The sequence below is a fragment of the Paralichthys olivaceus genome, chromosome 5 (genome assembly GCF_024713975.1).
Source record: "Paralichthys olivaceus isolate ysfri-2021 chromosome 5, ASM2471397v2, whole genome shotgun sequence".
NCBI classification, from domain to species: domain Eukaryota; kingdom Metazoa; phylum Chordata; class Actinopteri; order Pleuronectiformes; family Paralichthyidae; genus Paralichthys; species Paralichthys olivaceus.
Genome location: NC_091097.1, coordinates 10,863,348 through 10,888,816, shown reverse-complemented (window position 1 = coordinate 10,888,816; position 25,469 = coordinate 10,863,348). Strand labels below are relative to the sequence as shown.

At 42.8% G+C, this 25,469-nt stretch overlaps 1 protein-coding gene across 3 annotated transcripts in view; it reads left to right on the top strand.

Moving 5' to 3' along the window:
- The window catches only part of col5a3a (collagen, type V, alpha 3a), a 46,553-nt gene continuing 21,084 nt past the window's right edge, over positions 1–25,469 (top strand). The window contains exons 1-22 of one of the 3 annotated variants that reach the window (XM_020094649.2): positions 1–295; positions 9,336–9,503; positions 9,814–10,027; positions 10,657–10,819; positions 16,100–16,222; positions 17,555–17,959; positions 18,620–18,730; positions 18,833–18,949; positions 19,061–19,114; positions 19,226–19,267; positions 19,651–19,713; positions 20,715–20,789; positions 20,958–21,041; positions 21,179–21,235; positions 21,547–21,600; positions 21,731–21,784; positions 21,910–21,963; positions 22,989–23,042; positions 23,295–23,348; positions 23,894–23,938; positions 25,082–25,135; positions 25,337–25,381. In XM_020094649.2, coding sequence (XP_019950208.2) covers positions 211–295; positions 9,336–9,503; positions 9,814–10,027; positions 10,657–10,819; positions 16,100–16,222; positions 17,555–17,959; positions 18,620–18,730; positions 18,833–18,949; positions 19,061–19,114; positions 19,226–19,267; positions 19,651–19,713; positions 20,715–20,789; positions 20,958–21,041; positions 21,179–21,235; positions 21,547–21,600; positions 21,731–21,784; positions 21,910–21,963; positions 22,989–23,042; positions 23,295–23,348; positions 23,894–23,938; positions 25,082–25,135; positions 25,337–25,381 — 2,175 coding nt within the window. In that variant the 5' untranslated portion in view covers positions 1–210. Of the gene's footprint in view, positions 296–9,335; positions 9,504–9,813; positions 10,028–10,656; positions 10,820–16,099; positions 16,223–17,551; positions 17,960–18,619; positions 18,731–18,832; positions 18,950–19,060; positions 19,115–19,225; positions 19,268–19,650; positions 19,714–20,714; positions 20,790–20,957; positions 21,042–21,178; positions 21,236–21,546; positions 21,601–21,730; positions 21,785–21,909; positions 21,964–22,988; positions 23,043–23,294; positions 23,349–23,893; positions 23,939–25,081; positions 25,136–25,336; positions 25,382–25,469 lie in introns of all 3 variants that reach the window. The other 2 variants (XM_020094648.2, XM_020094650.2) reach the window with 2 other exon arrangements.

The following is a 25,469-nucleotide window of genomic DNA, read 5'->3' as shown; positions in this document are numbered from 1 at the left end:
AAATTGAATGAGAGGGGACAGAGCGATTCTGAGAGGAGACTCCACAACAACAAAAAACTTCTCCAACAACCAAGCAAGTGGAACTACAGACTGGCTTCACTCCCTTTTTCCCTCTGCGCATATGGCTGCGTAGTTCCCGCAGATATAACTTGTGCAGTGTAGAACTTTGTGTTTGCGGAGGCAGAGCAGAGGGGGTCTGCGCGTGCAAGGATGGAACATTTAATAAGGACCAGGTCGCGCAGGAGAATATCGCTATTTGTTTTTGTCCTGATCCATGTCACAACGACACAAGCTGGTAAAGTATTCCGAAGAAACTGTAGTGAAATAACTTTTATGTTAGATTTGAAGTGTCCTTAGAAGTCCCTGCAGTGAATTCTGTAACTGATGCACTCTTTCCCTGAGGTTTATAAAGTTTGTTCAGACGCTCTCAATCACTTGGCCCCAAGCATATGAAGTTATTAGAACAAAAATCTATACTCAGTCTTTCATGCTTCACTGTGGATCGTGGTTTGTGTGTGTGTGTGTGTGTGTGTGTGTGTGTGTGTGTGTGTGTGTGTGTGTGTGTGTGAAGGAGATGCTGCTGGAGCCTGAACTGGCCCCACAGATTTGCTTGCGGCTGTGACTGAAACCTGCCAATCTTGGGCTCAAAATGTCTTTTAGAAATTGTCAAAAAAGTGTCAGAGGTTTCCAAACGATTTGCACTCATGGATCAGCGAACTTTCTTAAACATGCATTATGTAATTGCACAAAGAGCAAATTTTTTGGATTTTACTTGGAATAAAACATGTGCAGTAGTTTGGTGTCTGTGCAAGGGTCAGGTGTGCAGGGAGACTCGCAGCCACCTCAGGAGATGTATGATGTCATGTTTGAGTTTGCTTGTGACCGGCGTCGGTTTACTGTGAAAAGGTTTAGCGTTGGCTTGAGAAAGAGGTGAGTGGTCGAACACTGAGGGAACTGAGTAGATTAAAATTCCTGTCATGGATCTGTTTAATGTGCCCTCTGCTCACATAGGTCTTAAGTGAAGGTGCTTAGTTATGATTATTCTGGCACACTGAAATATTTCACATGCTTTGTTGCAGGCTCCAGGTCATACTTTATGCTGTTGTAACTTATGGGACCCAGAGTAAGTATGCGTTTGGGACAGAAAAGACTCATTTTTCAATTATCCTTCTATAAGAAGAGGCCCTGCTCTCAACTATCATTCACAGTGTCCTGCATGTGTCCAAATTTCAGGCTTATTCAGAATGTTCTGCAGTCCCCTCAATACTCAGCTTGTGCATACACTGCATCATTTGGCATAACATGCTATCTGTCGCCCACTCAGGCATCCATGCCCTGAGGCCATGTCATGAGTATCTCCCACTGGCCGCAGACTATTTCCTTGCAGGTGCTGCAGTTAAGAGTTTCTCTGATGGAGCTGCATGTCTCAATGGCCGGAGTTTTACCCCGCGGTCACCAGAAGTGGTTAAGATTTCCCATTTTCATTCGCAACTACACCCATGTGCACCCACTTCACGGCTGGCAGGAGTTGTTGAAAATCGTCAGACAGGCGGAAGGGAGCCAACTGACACACATATACTCAAGTGGCACAGACGGCGGCTGTGGTGTCCACTGCTCTCTAATGACGGCCTGTGAAGTGAGGGGCTGGGATGATTTAAAATTGCATGGGACATGTGGTGTGGTGGTGATATGGCAGTCTTGGATATGTGCATGTGGCTGATAATGTGTTTGGGTTCGGACTATTTGTGTGTGTGTGTGTGTGTGTATTACAGTGAAAGAATGTTTTCCCATATGCTTTCTGTGTGAGTTCGAGGGAGATGTGAGAGCACTTTGTAGTCATGTTTGCTGACAGGAAGTGAGACATTCTTGCACACGTCCACAGTTAGATTCATTTAGAATCCTCTGTTCTTTTGCCTCAACACATTTGTGTTTGATTTCTTTTCTGTCTTTGCTTTATTTCTGTTCAAGTCACAGTCTGGGAATAAGGAGTATTTGTTTTTATAGTAAATGCCTTATCTCTTCATTGAGATCATCTCCCTCCTCCTGCTTGTGCCTTAATCCTTCACTGGTTCTATGACAGAGGAGAAATCGTGCATATAGCCCCCTGACTGCGTCCCGTTTGATCCAACTTCCTTGCCAATCCTGCACCAGACTCCCCAAGGAGGACGGCACGGCTTGCTCGCTTTTGATCCCGCAACAAATTAGTGGCAAATGAAAAAGGCAGCTGAATTTAGCAGGGGAAATAGAATAGGGGAAGAAGAGTTTAATGCCCCTTACAGCTCCAGTGGCTTCCTCTGTTATGTGAGTTTGTGTTTTTCTGATGGAAACGTTAAACATCAGACGAGCCAGAGATGCTCAAGTCTGTCCCCGGTTGCTGATGCTGCAAGTGTCACATCAAACCGCTTGTCAGACGTTTTGATGAGGCAAACTGTTTGGAATTCCCCAAAGTGTTTAATATGTAAAAAATATGCTTAAACACTTCATGGGGCTTTAACAGCAATCTATAGTATTCAGCACACATCTGGCATCCAGAAACTCACTCACTCTCTTCCCCTCAGGCTTCAATGGCTCTGTGCTTCTGATCGCTGGATGCTCCAAGCAGCTTTCTGTGGGACGAGCTGGAGACGCTTCCTGTAGAATCGCAATGAGCCGACATCAGAGGGGCTGGCCTCTTTGCAGTGTCCTCCTATATGTCATATGCCTCTTTATCCCAGTTTATGAGCCTCACTTAAGTTTTATCACACTCATCCATCTCATTCACACCTCAGTGGAGGTCACATTAGCTTGCGTTCTTATAGCAAAGCAATTTTGGCTACCCTTAGTGACCCCGCTCATATTTCTACTTCACTGACCGGTGTGAGAGAGAATTGAAGCCCACAAATATCTACCTGTGTGTATAACTTTGCTCCACATGGGGTTTGTGTGTAATATGTAGTGCTTGTTTGATTTTGGCAGCTCTTGTGTTAATGTTCCATAATAGCTGCTTTGATGTTATGATATCTAAGATGACTAAGTGGTGGCTTGGGGTTGAAACGTGAATGGGATCAGTCATGTGGACGCTTGCATAGTTCTATTTGTGTAATCCTGCATGCCTGAGGTGAAAACGCACATGTGCTTAAGAAGACTGCATCTGTGCACCTGTGTTTGTGTGTGTTTTGGTGGTGCGTTACATGTGAACTTGGAGCTGGTATCCTCAGAAGGATAAAGAGATGAGACAATATCCCCCAGCATCGGGGACATTGTACAGCAAAAGAAGCGGGTTTGCTGCATGTCCTCGTAAATATAAAAGTAGAAAATGTGTGTTTGTGTGCGTAGCGCCTGCCCAGTTAGAGGCCTTGAGGGCCAGGTGTTTTCTCTATGGGCCGAGCAGCTTTTTGGCCTGTCCGTCCGACCTGCTGTGAACAAACATGAGCACAGAAGAATTGAAGAATGTGGTGCTGATGTGAACTGGAAGGAAACGTGTAACCACATTCCACCAGAATCAGGGATTTGTTTTTTCCTCTCTCCACTGTCGCCAAGTGCTTGTTCTATGTGTCAACTGCTCGGTGTCTGTATGATATTCTCAATCTTATTTATAGAGCATGCATGTTGTACTAATAAAAAGAGGGAAAAACATGGCCAACATATGTGCTTTGATTCACCACGTTACTTGTTCAGATCTAATGATGTTCGTACAGGATGGTCTCTGCTGTGTTGTTTGCATCTTGAATATTTCCTGTTGGAGGTCAGGTCAGGTCCAACCCCCTCCTCCGCCCTCTCGGTGCAGTTCATTACTGAAACTGTACGGCCATTTTTTGGTGAAAAGAATTTTGTCTATATCTTTTATGTTTGCATGTTGTTGGTTGTTGGCTGGAGAGAACAATCATTATTAATCATGTGGAAAAAAATGAATCATTGAGTATTGCAGGCTACATGCGTAATGGTTACGACAGTTATATGTGGCAGTATTGATTGCTTTCATCATTACTGTCTCCTCATGATATTCATGACTACATTACCCATAACCACTCAGAATAGGTTATGAAACATTCCCAGCAATCATCTGCACAACCGCTGACTTGACTTGCTCCTCAACGCTCAGAGGTAACTGGAAGCAGACTTCACCACAAGGCACATTCAGAGCGATAAACATCGCTGCCTCTTGGTTTGCATTCTTCCTGCCCCGAAAATACCTCAGTCTCAATGATGCAATAGATGTCGTTTTTTACTGTGTTTGTTTATTTGCTTGGTTTAATAACCTTTGTCTACAAGTGATAAAAGAGAGAGAAATTATGACAAGGGCACAGGTCCAAAGTGGTGTCTTTTCCCCACCTCTGCAGGTTTAATAATTGGGCTACATATAAACTGTGTTAGCAAATCCTCATCCATTCAGAGGGTGTATTATCTCTCCTCGCCTCATAGTGTTTCCATCCACACACAGCGGTGACCCAGACTAAAGGTCACACCCACTGCTAATTAGATTAAGGCAATTCTTCGAGGAGCCTGGGAGAAAAAGTGTCTGGATTCATCCGATCACTTCCGCTGGATCTGTCACCAATTTTCATTTTCAATTTTCATAATTAATCACCATCTGTTCTCTGGCTCGTCTCAATTTAAATCTTGCCTGAAGAATTGCGCTCATTGCAGTTTTAATGGAGAGGGGGTTTCACAAAACAAACTTGAGAGTAAAGATAATAAGAGAGTAAAAATAGATGCTTTAAATAAAAAAAAAAAAACATCCATACAATTCTAGATTAAAAGATGAAGGCATATGTCCAAACAGAAATTTAAAGTTTCAACATCAGTTCTTTTCTTCCACTTTTGTCAGGCGTGGTCTTAGATATCATGGGAAATTCTCTTTGCCCAGATTAATTTTGGCCTCATTTTTTGTTAAAATTCCCCAGTTCCCAGGCGCAATAGTTTAGACAGTATAATATTTTGTGTGTGTGTGTGCGTGTGTGTGCGTGCGTGGGGTACTTTCAGGCTGAGCTGGGAGTGTAGGTGGTGTGAGTCATAAACAATGTCTTCATGGACATTTGGTTTGGAAAGAACACAGTATGTCCATGTATGACTAAAGTGGTGTTGAGCTGTTAAACCGCAGGGCATGGAGAGACTGTGTCAAGTGTCACACAGCCAGAGAACATCCACAGATGCAGACTGTGTGCTGGCATTTCCAGGGTACAGAGCACGATCTGTGCGGTGGCGAGCTCCACTCAGGGAAACTGTGGACAGCATTGTTGCTGGGCAGATGTGGCTGTCTCACAGGGAAGAACAAGAGAAAGACAATTTAAGAAATGTCATCTGTTGAGAATGTGCATGTGTTTTTTGGATTATTATGTATCTGCACAGTAATCAAGTGCTGTACAGTGTGGGTAAGCTACAACTGTCCTTCCAAAATTGCCGGATGTCTGTGAAATTGCTCCACTCTGACCTTTTGGCGACGATTGGGAAAACAGTCCTTGGAGATTCAACGATGCTACTTCGAACATGATGCATCCTGCACAGTCCAGCTGAGTCACCACTAGATCACAAGCTTTGTTCCATCAGTACCCAACCTCATCTTGTCTTTCCAAAGTTTCCTCAGCTGTAACAGAGGTGAGGTGAGGACAACACGGAGCCTAATGAAATGCAAGCAAAGCCTGCTCAAACAGTCAGTGCTGCAGGTTAGGTAAAGAAACTGCAAGAACTGGCACAACTCAATGTGAGATAAATGAATCCAAAGCAGGGAATAGATAACTTTCTTTTACTGAATGCTGCATTGATCCAGACTGCATATGGCAGCCTGCCACTAGCCTGGGGTTTTCGTCTTGACGCCAGAAATGGGGGTGTTTTGTCCTGAAGGGGATAGTCCACAGAAAGTTGTTTGCATTTTATGTGGGTCATTCTTGTTTCCAAGTAGTTGCATCTTTTTTAGGTTCAACACAGGTTTTTCCCACATTTCTGTAAATCGACTTGCCAAACGTATCCCTCAACAGTTGATTTTACACACTTGGGTGTGGGATTCCTGTTATTTCTCTCCACGTTTAACTGACAGATTATTGTGAAAGCTGTTTCTTTTTCGGGAACATTTTCTGCTGCTTGTCTCGGATTTCCCCCGATGCCATTGTTGCACATTTTGACTCTGATTTCTGTTGTCTTGAAAGTGTCAGAGGTCAAAGTCTCCTGCGAGGACAAAGCTGTAATATGTTCACAATTATCTTTAAAACACGTGGTGGCTCAGGCAGAAATGTACTTTATGTGGATCTTTGGATTACTTGAAATTAAACAATGTAGTTGAACAGTTCATTGTGTTGTTTTTTTAAGGGCAATTTTGTCAGGTGCTGCTCTGGACGGGTTGAGAGAAACCCAAGAATCCTGTGTTATTAGACCCATGCTGCTTCAATTTAGAAAATTATTCAGACAGTTCCAAACATAACTGACCTGCGACCTGCCTCCCTCGTTGTGCGTATGAGTGAGGGATAGAGCAAGAACGATGTAGATACAGTAGATGGATGGAGAGAGAGAGATGGAGAGAGTTCAGTGGATCTGATCCTTGACCCCAAAAAAATAGCAACTTTGCTATTCCAAAGGAAATTGAGTTTGAGTGATATCAGTTGGGAATCAAAACAAGGCCACAACAAAGCTACAAAGAGCTCACTTGGGATCAGATAAAGACTGAGACGCTCCCACCAATTCAATTAAGTACAAAATTTAAGGATTAGGACCCAGACATGATGTAAAATACTAAGTGAACTCTCAAGAGACAGGCTCACCATCTTTTTAAAATATTTTTGCTTTTGAAGTGGGAGCCTGATGGAGGCATTTAAGGATGCAGCTCTGAACTTCAGTAAATGTTACAGAGCTGTGTTTGTTGCAACCCAATCCCCATCATTGGCCAAATCCACCAGCACTGTCACATTATTTTCATCAGACAAAGAGACTCTACCTAAAATAACATACTCTAAAATAACATACTTGTGAAACGGGGTCATTAAACCATGTTACATTGAGGAGGAATCATTCTCTATCTTTCGTGCAGATACAAGGTACAAACAGGGCTTTGCAATATAACCCGATAGAGGTCCTTTCATATTCAGAAGATATTAGTGACACTTTTTTTCAACTGTGTGTATAAGGGCCATGTCTTTTCAGATCAAAGTTCCAGTGTCGGATGCTACCTTCCTTCTATCTGTGTGATTTTCTGCCTCAAAATCCTCAGAGTTTGGGATCTGTTTTGAGCACTCGACTATTCTTCTGTGGGTCTCATCAAAAAGATTATTCCCCAAACATTTTTGAAATGATTCTTGCGTGGGTGTTAAAAGAGGTTATTGGTCTTTAACTCCGTTGTTGGGACTAGTCTGCTGTATAATGTTCAAAGTACAGTTCTTATCTTTGTCAGATCACGTCCATGAGACAGAAGCAGCCTTTCCTCCAGGTATGAACTATTTGTTTTGTCTAGGCTGGTCAGAGCCTTTCTTCTGTGTCACGGTCCCTCTCCTCCATGTTTGTTATACCTTCATGCACATTTCCCGCCTGCAGCTGTGCCATGTGGAAAGGTGTCAACGAAGTGATGAAAAAGAGTGAAATGCAGCCCAATGAAGTAAATGGTAGAACAAAATACACAACAACAGATATTTTTCTTTATATAGTACAGCCTTACTTCTTCGAAAACAATGTTAGAGTCTTTATTCTTATACTAAGTGTGGGTGAGTGGGCTTTTAAAATCAATATAGATTCCTTATTCTTTCCTATTCAGTTTTTAGCCCACTGTCAAGATGGCTTGAACAGATTTGAAAGTTATTATTATAGTTATCTTAAATGAACGTGTGTGGGTGAACATTTATTGGTGCCACTTGTATCACAGCCGGAGGTTTTTGTTGTTGGAAGCCCCGCAGCCTTTACAATTATTCAACTGACACTGTTTGTTTATGGCTCTCTAAAAATTAAAAACTCAAGCCCTGAGGTCTTAAATACCTTTAGTTCTGCACCTAATGTTTTCTATTGTTGGATCCTGACTGTAATTCACAGATTAACCTATTTACAGCCCCATTGCCATGCTCGGTTACTGAGAGGGCAAGCTCTCAAAAGCTGCTCGGAATAAACGGCCTCTGCCATGCAAGTGAATAATGCCATAAAATGTAATATGGTGTTTTTTTGCTGTCAACGTGCGGGTGACGGTAAACTCCCTCCACATGTTTAATTAACGAGGAGAATAAAAGACGAGCTCTATATGAGTGGCGAGAGCTACAGTAATTTGGGTTTAGGATCCTCATTTCAGATGCCTGGAATGCTAAGTGCCGAGTTGCTCCAAACAGGCTCTCTTTAGCAGCTGGTGGGAGACCGGCTGCACACAAAGCTGCGATCTTGCCCAATGCTCATGGCAGGGCTTCATCAACAGAACATCTAATAACATGACCAGCACACTGCAAATAAAACCCAGTATAATGAGAGAGACCCACCTCTGTAGGAAACATCATTTCTACATCTGCAACAATTGCTGCGCTCATTGCAAATGAGCATAAATTGACACTGAATGTATTTCTACAACAAAAACATAATTTTGGTTTTCCTGTTTATATATAAAAAAAAGTATTGTCAAGTATCTTGACAGCGCTGTTGGAATTATTTTCTATTGTTTGCAGATTTGCACATTTAGAAAAAAGCTTAAACAAAGTGAGCTGCATGGGGAACAAATACGACGATCTTACCCCACCAAACCCTCTGTTTTTAAAGTTCACTACAGATTTGCTGGACTCGTTTTTGCAGTGAGAATGTGCATATTTTTGCCAATGAAGTGATTAAACTGTGAAAAATGCAATGCAGACATATACTGTTGATCCCTGGCGTAGGGTGAGCAGTGTGCAGGTGTCAGCTGTCAGGTGTGCTGCTGCAGGATTATGGGTTGGGCCCCGCACCAGCCCTGTCCTCTAATAACACCCACAGAAGCCTGGCCACCTGCCGCCACATCTCAGAGGAGCTTGTCTTTTCCGACCCCGAGGAAGCAGGAAGCCTCCTCACTTTAAGACCACGCTTTGAGCCACGCTAAACCCTGCTCTTCAGCTCGGTAACAACCAGCACTTAACTGTGCCAGACAAACAAGTGCTGTCACACAGGCAGAATTTAACTGCGAGTCTGACATGACTAAAAGTGTGCTGCCACCATCTGCCACAATCTCCATGCTGTCATTTCTTTCTTTTTTCATAAAATGCAAGAAAAATGAAAAAACAGGATATCCTCATATTCAAATTATGTCGACAATATCTTATTTAAAGGTTATTTTGAGCACATAAGTAAAAACACCACATTTCTCTGATCTGCTCTCTATCCATGTGCAGATGGTTATTTCTTTCCTCTTTGTTTTTTGTTTCCATTCCCAGCTGATCCCATTGATGTTCTGCGAGTGCTGGAGCTGTCAGAGAACATGGAGGGGGTGTCACTGGAGGCCGGTCTGTGCACCAGCAGGAGGGACATGGAGGAGACGGACCTGGCCTACAAGATTGACAAAAAGATCCAGCTCAGTGCTCCCACCAAACAGCTCTTCCCTGGTAGTAGACATTTTCTTCCCCTGCTAGACTGCATACAGCCAATACAGCAATGAGACCCCCCCCCCCCAAATAAAATGTGTCACTTTTGTGGCTCAGTAAAACCTTTCGAAATCTGACTTTGAACTCCCTCTGCTCGTCCCCGTGGCTGCTCGCTGCTTTCATGAGCAGTATTTTTCATCATTATCATCTTAGCTGCGGTCTCACTGGCAGCGGGTGGTGCCTGCATGTTATAAAAATGTCAGCCCCCCTGCTGCGCTCTCTCTTGTATGACTTAACAACACCTCCCCTCTCTTCTCTGCTCTCCTTCCAGATTCCAAATTCCCTGAGACTTTCTCCTTGATGGCCACGGTGCGAGCTAAAAAGGGCTCCCAGTTCTTCCTGCTTTCGGTGTACGATGACCAGGGGGTGCAGCAGCTGGGGCTCGAGGTGGGCCGTTCACCAGTCTTCCTTTATGAGGACCAACATGGGCAGCCCCCGCCAGAGATGTACCCCATCTTCAAGAAGGTCAACCTCGCCGATGGAAAGTGGGTATAGTTTGAGGGCCTCTATCTTCATTAAATCCAATATTAATCAAGCATCTGCCCTTCAGCTGATTTAAACAACACACTGGATCTGATGTGTGAGTTGAATAGATCAGATTCTGCTGCTCTGTGCATTTATAACTCTCGCCTGTCTTGAAATATTAAGGCAGACCATACATTTCTGCAGTCTGGTTTATACGGCTCACAGCGTGTGCTTGAACTTTAGTGACCTTAAAGGGAAGAAGATGGTTGTAAAGTGCTTGCTGCAATGATTTGACCTGATCAGGGGAGTTATGGAAATCAGTCCTTCACAGTCTTGGACTAAAAGACTCTCCTGATATGCTACACTTGCAAGGAGCATGAAACAACTGTTTCTTTGCATTACTGACTCTGCTGGTAAATGGTAACTGATATAACATGTGTCAAGTCTTATTGAGCATTAAAACTACATTACATTAACATACACACACTCACTGATGATACAAACCTTCAGGGGGAACTGGGGGGTCAGTATTTTGCCCATGGACACTTCAGCATGTGGACTGGAGGATACCAGAGATTGGAGCACTGACCTGCCCCATCACTCTACATTTTCTTAACTCCATGTCACTGCTCTGTCTTTGCTCGCTCAGATGGCACAGGATAGCCTACAGCGTGCAGGGCAAGTCTGTGACCCTCTACTTGGACTGTCAGAAGGTGGAGACCCTGGATCTGCTGCGAGGGGACAATGCTGTCGTCAGCACAGAGGGCGTGACAGTATTCGGAACACGGCTGTTGGACGAAGGCGTATTTGAGGTACGACATTATGAAAGCACAGGAGCTTCTGAAAACACACAATCAAGTGTCTCCTATCGCATATTCCACATTGTGTTTTATTTAGATTTGATCAGGTCCTGTAGTCTTGGCTTCCGATGATGTGATGTTTGAATGATGGGGACGTTCATACTGCTGGTTGTGATACCACAATGATTTCACGGCGGAAAATAAACTAATGTCTAAACTACTTCTCCGTTAAAACCGAAAAACTAATTTTTCAAAATAGTTAGTGATTACAACAACCAAATGTACAACACAGTGACATCAGACGCTCGCCTGTCTACAAACCAATCAATCTCAAGTGTAGGTAGATGCAGCTCCTTTAGGTGATGACAACAGGATGTCTCCCTAAATTACAAAATGAAACCAAAACTAACATCAAATGTAAACAGTGGACCAAAGACGAAGCCCTGACAAGGCTCTTTATAGGAGGACGTCTTACTGACTTTCAGCTCGTTTATTTTTCAGTCTATATCACATTTCTTCACCTTTAACCAAATTAAGTGGATCTTATCTGTGCTCACTTAAACATTTCTACAGCCAATGGAGTAAAGCGTTGAGTATTTTGATCAGTCAGATTGGAAAACCTCTTCATGCGGCACTACTTGTTAAGGAGTGTTCATATCCACTTAGTTTCAAATTCCTATCAAATTTAAAATGCACCAAACAGATTATCAGGCCTCATTTTGAAGAAATGTGCTTAAAAAACAGTTCCCTGTATACGTTCAATGGATTATGATCTAGGGAGTAAATGTTTCAGTAAAATGGTGGGATGTATTTTGTACGTTGTAGCTGATGCTTTGGAATTTCCTCCTTTGCCTTTAAGGCTACTTAGCAAAACATTTAAAGCACAGTTCAGGAGACCATGAGGTGACTGGGGGTCTTCTGTCAATCAATGTGCCGCAGGAATAAAGCAGAACAGAGGAAAATAGGTGTTTGACTGGCAGCAGGGAGGAGGGGGCTTGTTGTTCATGACCAGACATGCTTGGCCTTGTCACCTTTCCTTTGCAAAGCTGAGAAATTACACATTCTCTTTGTCTTTTGGATGTTTTTCAGTAATATCTGTTGGCTGTAGCTGTTGATACAAGTCTGAATGTCCATCTGTGCATTTGGGGGTTAAAAAACATGTTTGGTCCTGTCTCGTCTTGTGATGGTCAGAGCTCCTGCAGGAGAAATACTTGCTTCTTGTTGTTGCAAACATTGAGTTTTTTCAATCAATAGTGGTTGCAGGGGACAGATAAAATCCTAGTTTTACTCATTCAAAATTACATCTGCTCTGAAAACTGAAACATTTTATCACTGGATCCCTTCAAAGAATTGGAGTATGCAGGGAAAACACGGGAGACTAAAATTTCATCCGAACTCTGGGTGTGATGCCAATTCCTCGTTTTTTTCCAGTGCTGTGACCTTTGTTGTCAAAAGTCATTCCCTACGTTTCCCATGACAATATGCAACCCCTGCTCCATTGTCATTCCCAATGAGGCTCCACACTGACTCAACTCGAGCCCTTTCCACTGCTGTGTGCTCGGGGCTCTGTGCCTGATCAGCACTGAGGCAAGAGAGAATGGAATATAGATCCAGGTATAAAGGTATAAAGGCATGCTCAGAGAAATGAAACCTTCCCCGCACCCTTTCCCCTCAATGTCCTAAGAATATTCCACAGCCTGAAAGAAGGGAACATACTGTAGTTAAAGTTTAACAAAGAGGGAGGGTTGGTATCACTCCCTATTGGCGTGCACAGAAGTCACAGCCTTCTTCACTTTCCCCTTTAGAAAACCAGATGTCCTTGGCCCTGACAGGTGAACACCTACTACCTTTTTTGGGAATAACTAACCTCCTACCCAGCCCACATGTTCATTTTACCCTCCCACTGCACTAACTTAACCACAGTTGCCACGCCCATGTCGCCTCAGACACCGACAGGCTTTTCAGTTTTCAGAATACTTTAGTTAAGAAATATGTCTCCTTGTGGGATCTATAAATTCCCCTCTTCAGAAGCAATGGAGAACATTTATTCTTTGGCCCAACTCCAAACTCACACCCAAGCCCTTATACATCAGCGTATGTGGCAATTTATGATGATGATACAGTGTTTATTGTGATGAGTAATACCCTCGAGACGCTCTGTTGATCAGATCCAACCTTTAATCCAGTCTGTGCACTTCATGTGGAAAAGTTTGCGTTGAAATTAATCCTGAATAGAGTCATATCATGTCAAATGACTCAAATTAATTCTTATGTTTTAGATTTCTCACTGGCACATGGGAGGAATTTCAATGTGTTCATGTATCTATTCATAGCAACAAGTATGTATCAGTATCAGTCTCTTATGCATCGGGAGAGGTTGGTACCAGGGGACGAGAGAGTAAGCAGGCTGACCTCTGGGCCTCTGTTCCCAGGCCCTGGTTCTTGGGGAGGAGGCCAGTGTTCCGGCCCAGTTCTCCCAGCGTGGGAGCACGGCGTGGGAGCACAAGGACTGTGGTCAAGCCACTAATGTCTTTATTGCTTCCAGATTGCCTACGGATGGCTACAGAAGTTTGGTGTTCAAACTCAACACTCTGCTTGCATTCGCAGTAAAGCAAACATCAAACTGTCCACAAGCCTGGTTGCACTCCTACTTGGCTGCTGTGTTCAGTCGCTTTGATAACATCCAGCTCAGCGTTTATTTGTTAGGAAATTCTGTCTCGATTAGTGCTGGAAATAAGAAATGTTTTTTGGCTCACTGTTACAGGCATGTTGAAACCATGACTTGTCAAGCATAGGCAAGGGCCACTTTATTGCAACGTTTAGCAACCCCATGGCTTTATCACACAAATCAGAGAAGCACATTAAATCAGTCATGGTCTGTTAAAGTCATATTTTGTCCTGGTAATGATTTATATCTTGGGGTGGTCATATGTTTTTGGTTGTGAGCATCTGTTGCCTTTTTGGTAAATGAGGAGCGACAATGGGCCATTAAATTACAGTGAATTGGTTTGCTGTAAAGTTCCGGCTGCTCCTTCACCCACATGAATATGTGAGTCACACAAGACATGATAGATGACCTCAGAATCTCAGGAGAAACACTCATTCAGCAATCAAACATGTCCCGTCTGCGTAGCTTAATCCAGTTTTATTTTGTCTTGGGTTGTAGACATTGGGAGATACTTGTGTCTTTAAATGATACTGGTGCCTGTTCAAAACGTGCCTGTTTGGATCAGGTCAATTTCTTTGGCTTGTGGTATTGCTTAAGTTGTGGCTACTCGCGGTCAAAAACATTTGTGAAACACACTGTTGTTCAGAGGAAAGTAGACATTCAGGTTGCAGCTACTTAGAGAAACATAGGTTAAAGACGTTAAAGTTAGCTACGTTTTTGTGGGGCATCCAAAGTCATAATGAACCTATAAGTCAATGGCGTTTGATATAACAAGTGCCGACACAGAGTGTAGCATTTGAGAAGAACTGGCGTGGTTATATGGAATGTCAAACTTGGGAAACCACCTGTTCCTGAAGTTATCCGAGGACGTAGAAGACATGTTCAGTCAGAAATGAGATTTCTGCAATTATTAGATATATGATATTATTATTAGTTTGTCTGGAGAGTACAGGCACCTGAGGATTTTGAGATTGTTCTGATACAGAGTGCAAGGATTTTGAGTGATCTCATTAATTCAGAAAAGCAGAGCAGATTTGTATTTTCTCAATTGAACACAATATACGCTTCAGTAGGAAAGCACAGAGGTCACTGTGTGTGAGCCGCATTCGACCTCATGAGGGATCCTCACGTCCTCTTCAGATGTCTGTGCCCCGTCCTAAATGGAGAGTGGCAAAGCACACATTGTTTTTGGACAACACTGTACTCAACAGAGAGCCCCTGCCAGGCAAGAAAAACAGGAAAACTTCTCTGTGCAAGTGTTGCTTTTGATCTTAAATTGAGATTGGATTAGATTGGATTAACTCCCTGTTCTCCCTCCCCTTAGAGTGCAATCGTTTCCTTTGCTTGACACTGGCTTTGTGCCACAACAGGAAAGAAAAAAAAAGATAAGTGGATAATGACTGCTTTCATGTTTGATGTAGCGTTAATGAGTATTCTGTTTCTATAGATTTACAGGTCTGCGTACTGTGATCAAGACTTTGGGTTGACATGTGGCATGATTGAGCTGTACAACAGGATATATATCTGATGGCGGGTAATGGAGAAGCGATATGTTTTGATTTATTTCACCGCTGGCTGCTAAATTCTTATTAAAGAGATTACAATGGGACTATAATTACCACAACATCAAGCAGTTAATCTGACTTAATTTATCACATACCGCTGCCCAGCTGTCCCTGGACAACATTTCACCCAGCAATATGTTTGCAGTGGCCCGTCAGTTACATAGATTCATATCGCTAATGGAATCTAAACCTTGTCAAACACAGTGCCATGGGGCTGACGGCATTTTGTTTATATTGAATTAGCTCCTGACTCGTGTCTCGGAGAGAATTAGCGCTGCAGCTCACAGTTGATTTCACTATCAATTAACACCTTGGACATATTTCACATTTTGTATTCAATATTCAACCGATAAAATATTTTTAAAAGTCTCGTCAAAAGTTATTTAGGCCACGATTATTGTGCTAATCTAGTTATAATATTTTTATAGAGCACTAATAAGAAAGACATTTGTAAAGCTTTGTTGTACTTACAAATTGTTCTTTAATACATCACCTGTCATTTTATCAGTTATCCCTTTCAGCTCTACCAAGCATTATGTAATAATATAATGTGAACAGAAGACAAGAGGGATGTTGAGGTCACTAAAACCAACAGAGGCAGTGGGCCAAGAGCTGCAGGGTCCAGCAGCGCAGTCTCTGTGTGTGTTTGTATATACACACTGGCTACGCCTGCAGGGAAGGATGGGAAGTGAAAGGTCCTGACAAGGAGGTGTGAAAGAGCTATTTGGCTGTTTTGTGTACGCAGTCAGGCCCCTCCTTGAGTTATGGAACACAGAAAGAATAGCAGTTGTAGCAGCAGTGGCAGTTTGATGATGCCACTGTATTTCCTTCTTTCCTTTTGTTGAGGTGTGCAGACAGTTTTGTTGTTGTCACAGTGTCTGTGGTCTTGTTATGTATTGATGCGTGTTCATCTTCTTGCCTCCTCTGGCTTCATTGTGCAGTAGCAGCCACTGACTGTTTCTGTCACTGCTCCTATGGGATCATTCTGCTTCTGCTGTGCGTCTGACTTGATAACATGACACTTGTCTGCCTCTCAGTCTGCTCTCTGCTTTATTTCAGGGAGTTATTCAACAACTACTGATCGAGGACGACACTCAGGCTGCTGCCAACTACTGTGTAAACTACATACCAGACTGTGACTCTGCTTTGCCTTACAAGATCCAAGCCCACGACCTGCAGGAGGTTAGTACTGCCACCAACAGGAGGCAATGCCTGCTGGATAAACCCACCCAGAAATGATTCTGTGCTGTTCTTCAAGAATCACTTGTATAATTATTTCGAACAGAAATGCCTGGATATTGCCATTTATTATCTACTCTCTATTACAATAAGTTTTAAGCCATGAGGCGAAAATCCATTTCTTACACTCACCATGGTCAAAACTGGGATAACAGAAGCCAGTCCCCAGCTATCCAGTACAAGAAGTACAAGCAGACATAACAATAGAGCTGTTTATCCCAGAGACTGTCGATCAAATCATTTACGAGCAGCCACCAGGCCCACCCAAGAAGAGGTATGAGTACGAATGTATTCTTTCAAATGAAGCCAGCAGTGCAATACACACACACACACACAAACACACACACACACACACACACACACACACACACACACACACACAGCCAAACACCTATAACTCAAACGTGATATATTGATTCTTCCACTCCTAAAGGTGTGTGCAAAACAATGTATATCAATCACCGATATGAATTATTGTCCAATTCTTTGATGGTGTGTGAAAGATAGAGATGTAAGGGAATGAGACAGTCAGTGTGAGAGGAAGTGAGATGTTTGTATGTGTGGCTGTGTGAAATAAACACTAAATACTGATTGTATGTATTTTCCCATGGATTCCACATGCACATACTCATTTGTTATGTGTGGATACTTATGTGAGTGTTTGTGTGTGTGTGTGTGCGTGTGTGTGTGTGATTGCAACATTGATAATGCTCCAGGCGGGGTCCATTAATGGCAGTGTGAGGCCATTTCGACCGTCATCCAGCTGGCTTTTACAGAACTACAGCTGAGCTATGAGCTCTGAATCCAGAACATGTCAACATCTGTCACCCCACTGACCTACTTCCCATCATTCTCCCTTACACACTGACCTTGTTTACAAGTGGATCAAAATCACATCATTGATGCTCCTCACAGATTGGGGCCATTCGTATCACTGACATGGAATAGGCATCACTCTGGAGGCTGACACAACCATATTTGCTCACTTGCCAGAACAAGTATTTGCAAGAATTAGCACCTCAGTAGTATCACCCCTGACCACACAAACAAATAAGTCTTCTCTTTAACCCTCAACATTTGTTTGTTCCTTCTCATTTCATGTTTGCTTTAGGCTTTTACTGGTGGGATTCACAGTAGGTGTCAGAGGATTTGTTTGCAACGCTTTACATTCCTGTTTCAGGCTGTTTCTTTTATTGTATTTTCATTCACGACAGTGTTTATTTTTTTCTCCACCTGTGCCCTGATGTTGCGTCCCCCCCTATTTCATGAAAGAAGTCCCGACTTGGGTCTGATGCTTTGCTGCCAACTGACGAACTGGATGAACCAAAGGAGGTCTCCAAAAAGGACAGGAAAGGCAAAAAGAACAAAAAGAATAGAGATAAAGGCTCTAAAGGCAAACGCAAAGGCAAGGGCAAGAAGGGATCCAGAAAGAAAAAACACCGGGAAGAGGGTCTTGAGGATGGCTTCCTCCGAGTGTCCACAACACTGCCTGAGTATCTATCTCAAGAACCCTTTCAGCTCACTGAGATGCGAGAAATCAAGAGCACCCAAGAAACCGCTATTCCTGCTGACGTCTTCAACAAGAACCTCATTGAGATGCCCACACATGAACCTGACTCCGCAAGCGAGGCCCCCACCGTGGTGCCCAGTGCATTGACTGAATCAGTGGTTACTGAGGAGGTAGACATGTTTGCCTGTAGACGCCCTCCTACCTCACCCCTCCCGCCATTTGCAGTTCTAATCAACGCTCCCCTAATACCTCCTAACAGTAGTGAGCACCTCCTCCCACTTCAGTCGCTTTCCACCACCAACACTAACCAGCACCATGCTAATAATCACCTCCTCCCACCAGAAAACACCAGAAATTATGATGTTTACTTTAGTAAAGAGTGTGTGTTTTGTAGAAAGTGCACTAATACATGCATACTAGTTTTCTGAAAAGCACAGTATGCATGGTACATGCTTGTACGTTATCATGTATGTGGACGTAGAGACAGGGTATTTGGTTTACAGTTCCATCAAGCTGATTATTGAGCTCAGAGACTATTGGAGATCAATTTTTTAGTTTGCATAGTCACAAGCCAAGAGTGTTCCTGTACGTCTCCTTCATGTTTATTATTTGCTGTATCTGTATGTTTCCACATTAATCCAGTGCAGACCGTCAACTAATCACACTCCAGCAATGCAAATAACCGCACACCAGCCAATCTGTGTTCTGGATAACCAGCACACTGCTATAAAATCAACCACTTTTTCTAACATTTGTATCAAACATCGCAAAATGTGCCTTTTACTTTACGCCGTTGCTTAACTAATTTAAGCTTGTGTGCTGGTTTAAAGGAGAGCAAACCAGTGAAGAGGCCAGAGGTGGAAGAGTATGAGGATGATCATCTGTATGATGATCTCTCAGTTTCCATGGTAACAGTGGGCCCAAACATTACAGATTATGAGGTAGGTTGAATGCAAAGACATGTCTTCACCTCAGCACAGAAGCACTCATAGGTTATTTTTCATGTTGGCTACACCTTCCACCAGTTATTCATTCCTTCACAGATTCTTGAATATGAAAATGACAAGAACGCCACAGAGTCAGAGTATGAAGAGTATGAAACATACGAGGATGGCTTTGACTTTGCAGAGCGGGAAAGGGCAGAGACGTGGGATGGAGAGGTAAATCTGGTAGCAAACTCATGTATGAAGTACGTGGTCACATCTTCAATTGCCCGTGTCAATTGATTTTTTTTAACGCTCCACATCTATTTATCTGTTTCTCCACCTCAGGCTGGCCGCAGAGCGGAGAAAGGCCAGAAGGGAGAGCCAGCTATTATTGAACCGGTGAGCTGCTGGAGGCATTTAATGAATCGTCTCTAGAAGCATCAGTTATGAGCATGTCAACAGGCCGATACTCTCCTAATGTACATTTAATTTTCTTGTGCTTGTTTCTAGGGTATGCTAGTGGAGGGACCACCAGGTCTACCAGGGCCAGAAGTAAGTTGATTCTCTACCTGAGAAAAGTAAGGAAGGGAAACTGGGACTATTTTCTCTGTAGTTGCACAGAATGTGGCAGAATGTGACGCACCACATGTGGTGCAAAATGTAACCATGCAACTGTGGTGTTTCCATGAAAGTAAACTGTGATTATTTTTACACCCAAGAATAAAATACTACAATATGTTGCATTGCAACACTTTGATGACACCGTTTGATGATATTTTTGGTTGTTGGTTTACATTAATACTATTAACACTACGTGAAGTGACAGCTAAGAGTTATGTCATGACAAACCGGTGGATCCAAAACAGCTAAGCAAATAAAAGGGGATTAGTAATTTAATTAAAAAGCTAATGTTTGTTTCAATGTGTCCTTCACAGGGGCTTGCCGGCCCAGCTGGACCAACAGGACCTCCAGGACCAGGGGGAGATCCTGGAGAATTGGTGAGTTTGGCTTAAAATATAGTCTCATTGAACGTGAACATCCAGTGGGGTTGTTGTATCTTAGTTTTAGCCTTTCACTTGAGGGACAGAGCTGTATGAGGGACAGAGCTGTATGAGGGACAAAGCTGTATCGGTGCGATCATTTTGCCCTGGTTCATTGACCTTAACCTGCTTGACTTCAGGGACGCATACTGACTCACACATGTTTGACCTCATTTTCTTATTTTGTGTGTGTGTGTGTTTGCTTGTGTGAGTCATCACAGGGGAACCACACTCCAATGATTGCAGATCCCCATGCTAATTCATCATTTTCATGCTTTACACGCATTCAGTAAACATAACAAACACAGGTTACACTTATTTTATAAGATCAAAATTTAAAAAAAGATTCAGTGATGGTAAATATAGTGGAAATTAATAAAGGAGAATTGGATGTCAACTTTACTAATGATAATAATAATAAAATAATAATGAATTATAAATAGTACAGTACAGTAATTGAAACTAAGTTTGTATAGCATTTGACACTGCTGGTTAAAAACACCCTAATCTCACCCAATGTTAAAGACAGCTTATTTAGAGAATCTGGAGTTCATCTTTGTTTGAAGGTACCACCTTATTCTTTCAATTTTGGGTCATTATCTTGCTGTAAGATGAACCCCACACCAACCAATCTGTTTTATTTTGTTAATCACTGTTTCCTTTTCTCTCTGTTAGCAATATATATTACTATTTCTTGCAGTGCATTCCCAGTAATGTATGAGAGGGCGTGGTTATACAGTCTGCTCCAACACTGCCTTTGTACAGATCTGTAAGAATTGTTTGCATTCACGTTCAATCCTTCATTGTGTGTCTTGATGCCAGCCAAGGCCAAATCTTCATAAATTTTCTATTTATATATCACATAGTGATAGAAGATCCTTTGGGTTATGGTTTCACAAACAAGATAAAACACACACCAATGAAAGACTCAGTGTACCATCCCTGTCCTCTCTTTTCAGGGTCCCCCAGGACGTCCTGGTCTTGCTGGGGTTGATGGAATTCCAGGTCCTCCAGGGACCCTGCTGATGCTACCAGTGAGACCTAAAAGCACACTCATGCATGCTCATGCACTATACAAACATACACAACACACCTTTTCCCAGTGTGGTGTAGTAGCATGGCCACAAGGGGGGGCTGTGTGATTGAACTTCATTACAACTGGGAGCTCCTGCAATGGGAACTGACTCATCCTTTTCCTCCAGTTCCAGTATGGAGGTGATTCTCAGAAGGGACCAGTGGTGTCTCCCCAGGAGGCACAGGCACAAGCTATCCTGCAACAGGCCCAGGTACATGTTACACAAATCTGTACCTTGTTGTCATCATGCTGTATTATAGCTTGGATGACTTTGCCATTTCATTGCATATTAAAGCCCCAAAAAAACCTTGTGCAGTGTAAAAACATCCTGTTGTGCTTTTCTTCCAGCTTTCACTGAAGGGACCTCCAGGTCCAATGGGTCTCACAGGGCGACCAGGCCCACTGGTAAGGCACTCCTCTGTCCTTGACCAAATTTGCATCATACCTCAAGGGCTCCTGCAACCTTTAACCTCAGCTTTCCATTCTGCCTGACCAGGCGAAAGCTCTACTTTCTCCCTCGTCTAACCTCATCATTATGCATGTTCAGTGTCTCGTAGAATCTTACCTCATTCATGGAAAAAAAAAAATCACTGTAGGGTTGAAAAAATGAACAGATTATTAGGATTTCCTAGTTCATCTGTATTTTTCCTTTTTTGGTGCTAAATTTGAGTAAAGAATGCATCATGTGACGCTTTAATGAACTGTTGTGTTTGTAGGGTGTTCCAGGGTCGTCTGGGCTCAAAGGAGACATCGGAGACAGTGGCCCTCCTGTAAGACCACGCATTATTTCCACCTCACTTCAACCTTCAGTCATCCCATTCTGTTTGTTACACTATTGATTTCCTTCTGTCCTCTTGCTTTTCTTTTTACACCTTTTTCGATTTGTCGGTCCTTATACAGGGACCACATGGGTTCCCAGGCCCTCCTGGAATTAATGGAAAGCCTGGAAAAAGGGTGAGAGATATCTTGAGCACTGCAGGTGTCCATGCTGAAAACCTCTGTATCTGCATGTTGTGTTAAACACAGACGGATGTAATGAAAAGCAGAACCTATTTTTACCTGGATTTTGCATCTCTTAGGGGCATGCAGGAGTGGATGGAGGTCGTGGTGCTCCAGGTGAAACAGGCTCTAAGGTGAGCCTTTTTGAGATATCACTACTCTGCCTTGTAGAAATGATTAGAATCAAATGTATTATCCCATCTGAGGGAAATTGGGTTTCAGCAGGGCGTTGAGAAACTCATACAAGCCATCATGAATACAATATTAAAAACAAATGCATGACAGATGACAGTAACAAGAAACACATGTACACTGAAGGAGATCAGCCAAAGTCAAGTGCAAGAATAAGTACGCTAGTAGTATAATTTGTTCAAGTTAAGCATATTAGCTGCTGTACAGACGGATGAGATTTAGAATTTTTTAGTCCTGTGTAGGAAATGAAGGATAAAGGACTCCCTGTGCGGGGGGGGGCAGGTCAGTACAGTCCAATATGTCTTGGAGCTTCCCCAAGTTTTGACGGTCATAGAGGTTAGAGACTGAACTTCACCTCAATAACTCTGCTGGCCACTCTGACAAGCCGACCAAGTTCATCCAGTCAGATTTTCAAATCTTGCCTCATCTAAATGAGCTAAATGCACTAACTGAATTTTGTTCCTGTAAAGTATTTGCATCCTTGTTGCATATTTTGACACTAGTGTTGTGTGATATGTGTGTCAGTTGTTAAACTTTATGACCAATGTTAGTTTTAAATCCAGTTTCTCACGAACACAGCAATATCACACGTATGTAGACAGCAAGGTCTTGTCCGATAAACAAACTATCTGCACTTGCATGTGTAAGCCTTTAGGTATCCAGCAGCCCAGAGCTTATTATATGTATTGACAATGAAGCAACTCAATACCTAACAGCTGCAGGAAGAGCTTAGTAAATAAATCAGGCTCCCCTGATGCTGCTCTGACAGAACAGCGGAGTCTTTATCAGTCAAAGCAGCATTTTAGCAGACCTACAGCTAATCTGAGAGCTCCCTCTCCCAGACACACACTCAGAGCAGATGGGAGGCTCTGCCAGGGGAGACTTTCAGTACAATTCTGCTAATGTTTACACATTACCGTATGCGTGTGTGGGTTTCAGGGTTTAATGCTTCTCTATTACTTCTCAGGGTGACAGGGGGTTTGACGGCCTGCCAGGTCTCCCAGGAAACAAGGGACACAGAGTAAGTTAGATTTGGTAATTTGACATGTCACTGTATTTATATAGTCATTCAGACACTAACACGCTAACGCAGCATGCATGAATACCTTACACATCATATAGCAGATGTTTATTTGCATATTATGATCATGATGATCGTTGTGATTTCTGTGATGACAGTGCACACTAAAAAGCATCTGCTTGATGTTGCTCTGCTATAAACAGAAAAGTCCTAGATATCTTGAGGCCTGTGGCTAATGCTTTTATCTTGTAGGGCGACAGAGGAAAGCCGGGTCCTTATGGGCCTGCCGGGGACTCAGGAGAAAAGGTGAGTGCACAGACACTTTTCATATTTACTCGCGACAAACAAAGTCCCCACACATGACAAAACAATGCTTTGTCCTCATCACGCAAGGTTAAGAAGGAAATCCTTTCCACATCAACAAATCAATTCTGCAAACAATTTAGACAGTGGAGCCCACAGATCAAAGCAGGTTTTGCTGAAATGAAGTCATAAACTCCTGAATTTTTAATTCTGCTATGCTGGCCCGAGTTCATTCAGTATCAAGGTTTGCATTTGCAAAGACATGAAAGCCAAGCAGTGCATCTCTGACATAGAATTAAAAAATATGAAAGATAGCAGCTCTAGTAAGATGTTATCTATCTACACATGCGGGCGGGTGAAGTTTGAGAAAGTGGTCTATTAGTCTTTGCTCGAAGATAGTTGAGCCTTATCTGTCAAGCAGTGAATTTCTTTAATGAGCTATTTTCCTAGATTATGTCTGTGGGATATAAATGTATCCTCCCTGGGGTTTACTCAGAGAGGTGCATGAGATGTGTGTGTTGAATCTGTTTCCTTCTTTGTTATTTTAGGGATCTGATGGACCTGTGGGGCCAAGAGGGCAACCGGGCGAATCTGTGAGTAACCACATACAGAAGAATATACACACCTCTACATTAAAACATATCATGTCTACCGACTCTCAACACTAAGAATATTTAAGGTAAAAGATGCATTTATCAAGTGTTGTGCTTTGTCAGAACTTTGCATTTTTCACAGTGCAGAATCACTGGAACAAGTGATTTCTGCAGCAGGGGATTGTAGGAGATCACTGGATTTAAGCTCCAGCAGACGTTTTATCCAGCATCTTACAGAAGAACTTCTCAAAATACAAAATCTGCATTTAGTCACAATGAAAAAGTTTGACGAAACCTTATTAATGCAATACTTCCAGTGCTCACTCGATACAAATGTCACAGCATCCAGGTATATTTACAATCTGTCACAGAGATTCTACTGGCAGACTTGCCGTTTGGATAATTTACAGAAAACATGATCTGAAGAGCACTGTTGAAGAAGCATTTTTTTCTGTGTCTTTATGGAGGACATTGGTTAATTATTTAGTTAGCATCCCCTTTCTATTGGTAGGTGAGGTTTTGGCTCAGCAGGGCTCCATGAGACATGTTAGGGAAGCTGCGTTAAACAACAAAGACACAGGAGACGAGACGAGTTGGCTCCTGCGATGCGAGAAAGGAAGTGATGGGAAAAGCAAGACAGCGACTCAAGACAGAAATTTGGTCGGTGGCGAACGAGATAAGAGAGGGACGAGGGAAGAGATGAATTCGGAGAGGGAAGAGATAAAATCCTGGCCTGAATGATTATATTTCCATATCAATCACTTCCCAGGAGATCACAGATGTGGCTTTGGAACAGGTGGCTTGGCCAGCCTACAAAGAGGGAGGCTGACAAAAACAGAGCACACATACACGATCCCACATGCGCAAACTAGCACACTCTCTGTAGCTAGCACATACAAAACCAGATGAGTACACACACACACACACACACACACACACACACACACACACACACACACACACACACACACACACACAAACACACACACACACACACACACACACACACACACACACACACACACACACACACACTCTCTCTACAACTCTTTCGTTATGATTTATGATTTAGTATTCCACCCTCACCCTGTCTCATCATGAATGCAGGTTGGTTGCTGACTATTTGCTGTGTTTTGTCTCCAGGGTCCTCGGGGTCTTGTTGGGCCGAGGGGGCCACCTGGCCAACCTGGCCAACCAGTAAGTCAACATCGCCTTGATAACAAGATCAGAGCTATTCAGTCTCTTCAACTCTATGAAGGGTCCTCTAGTGCATGCAACCATCAATACAGCATTGACGATAAACAAGGACACTGCTGAACTGCCTCTTTTCTCAATCAAACTTTTGGTTTTTTCCTCCAGTTTTTTCTGACATCTTGTATGTGTTCCTCTCTTTTTTAGGGTATTCGTGGAACTGATGGAGTACAAGGCTCAAAGGGCAATCTGGTGAGTCCTGTTACCTTTATCAACACATTATCTCATCCCCATAAATGCCATCATATATGCTGATGACTTTAATTTTCTATGAAATGTT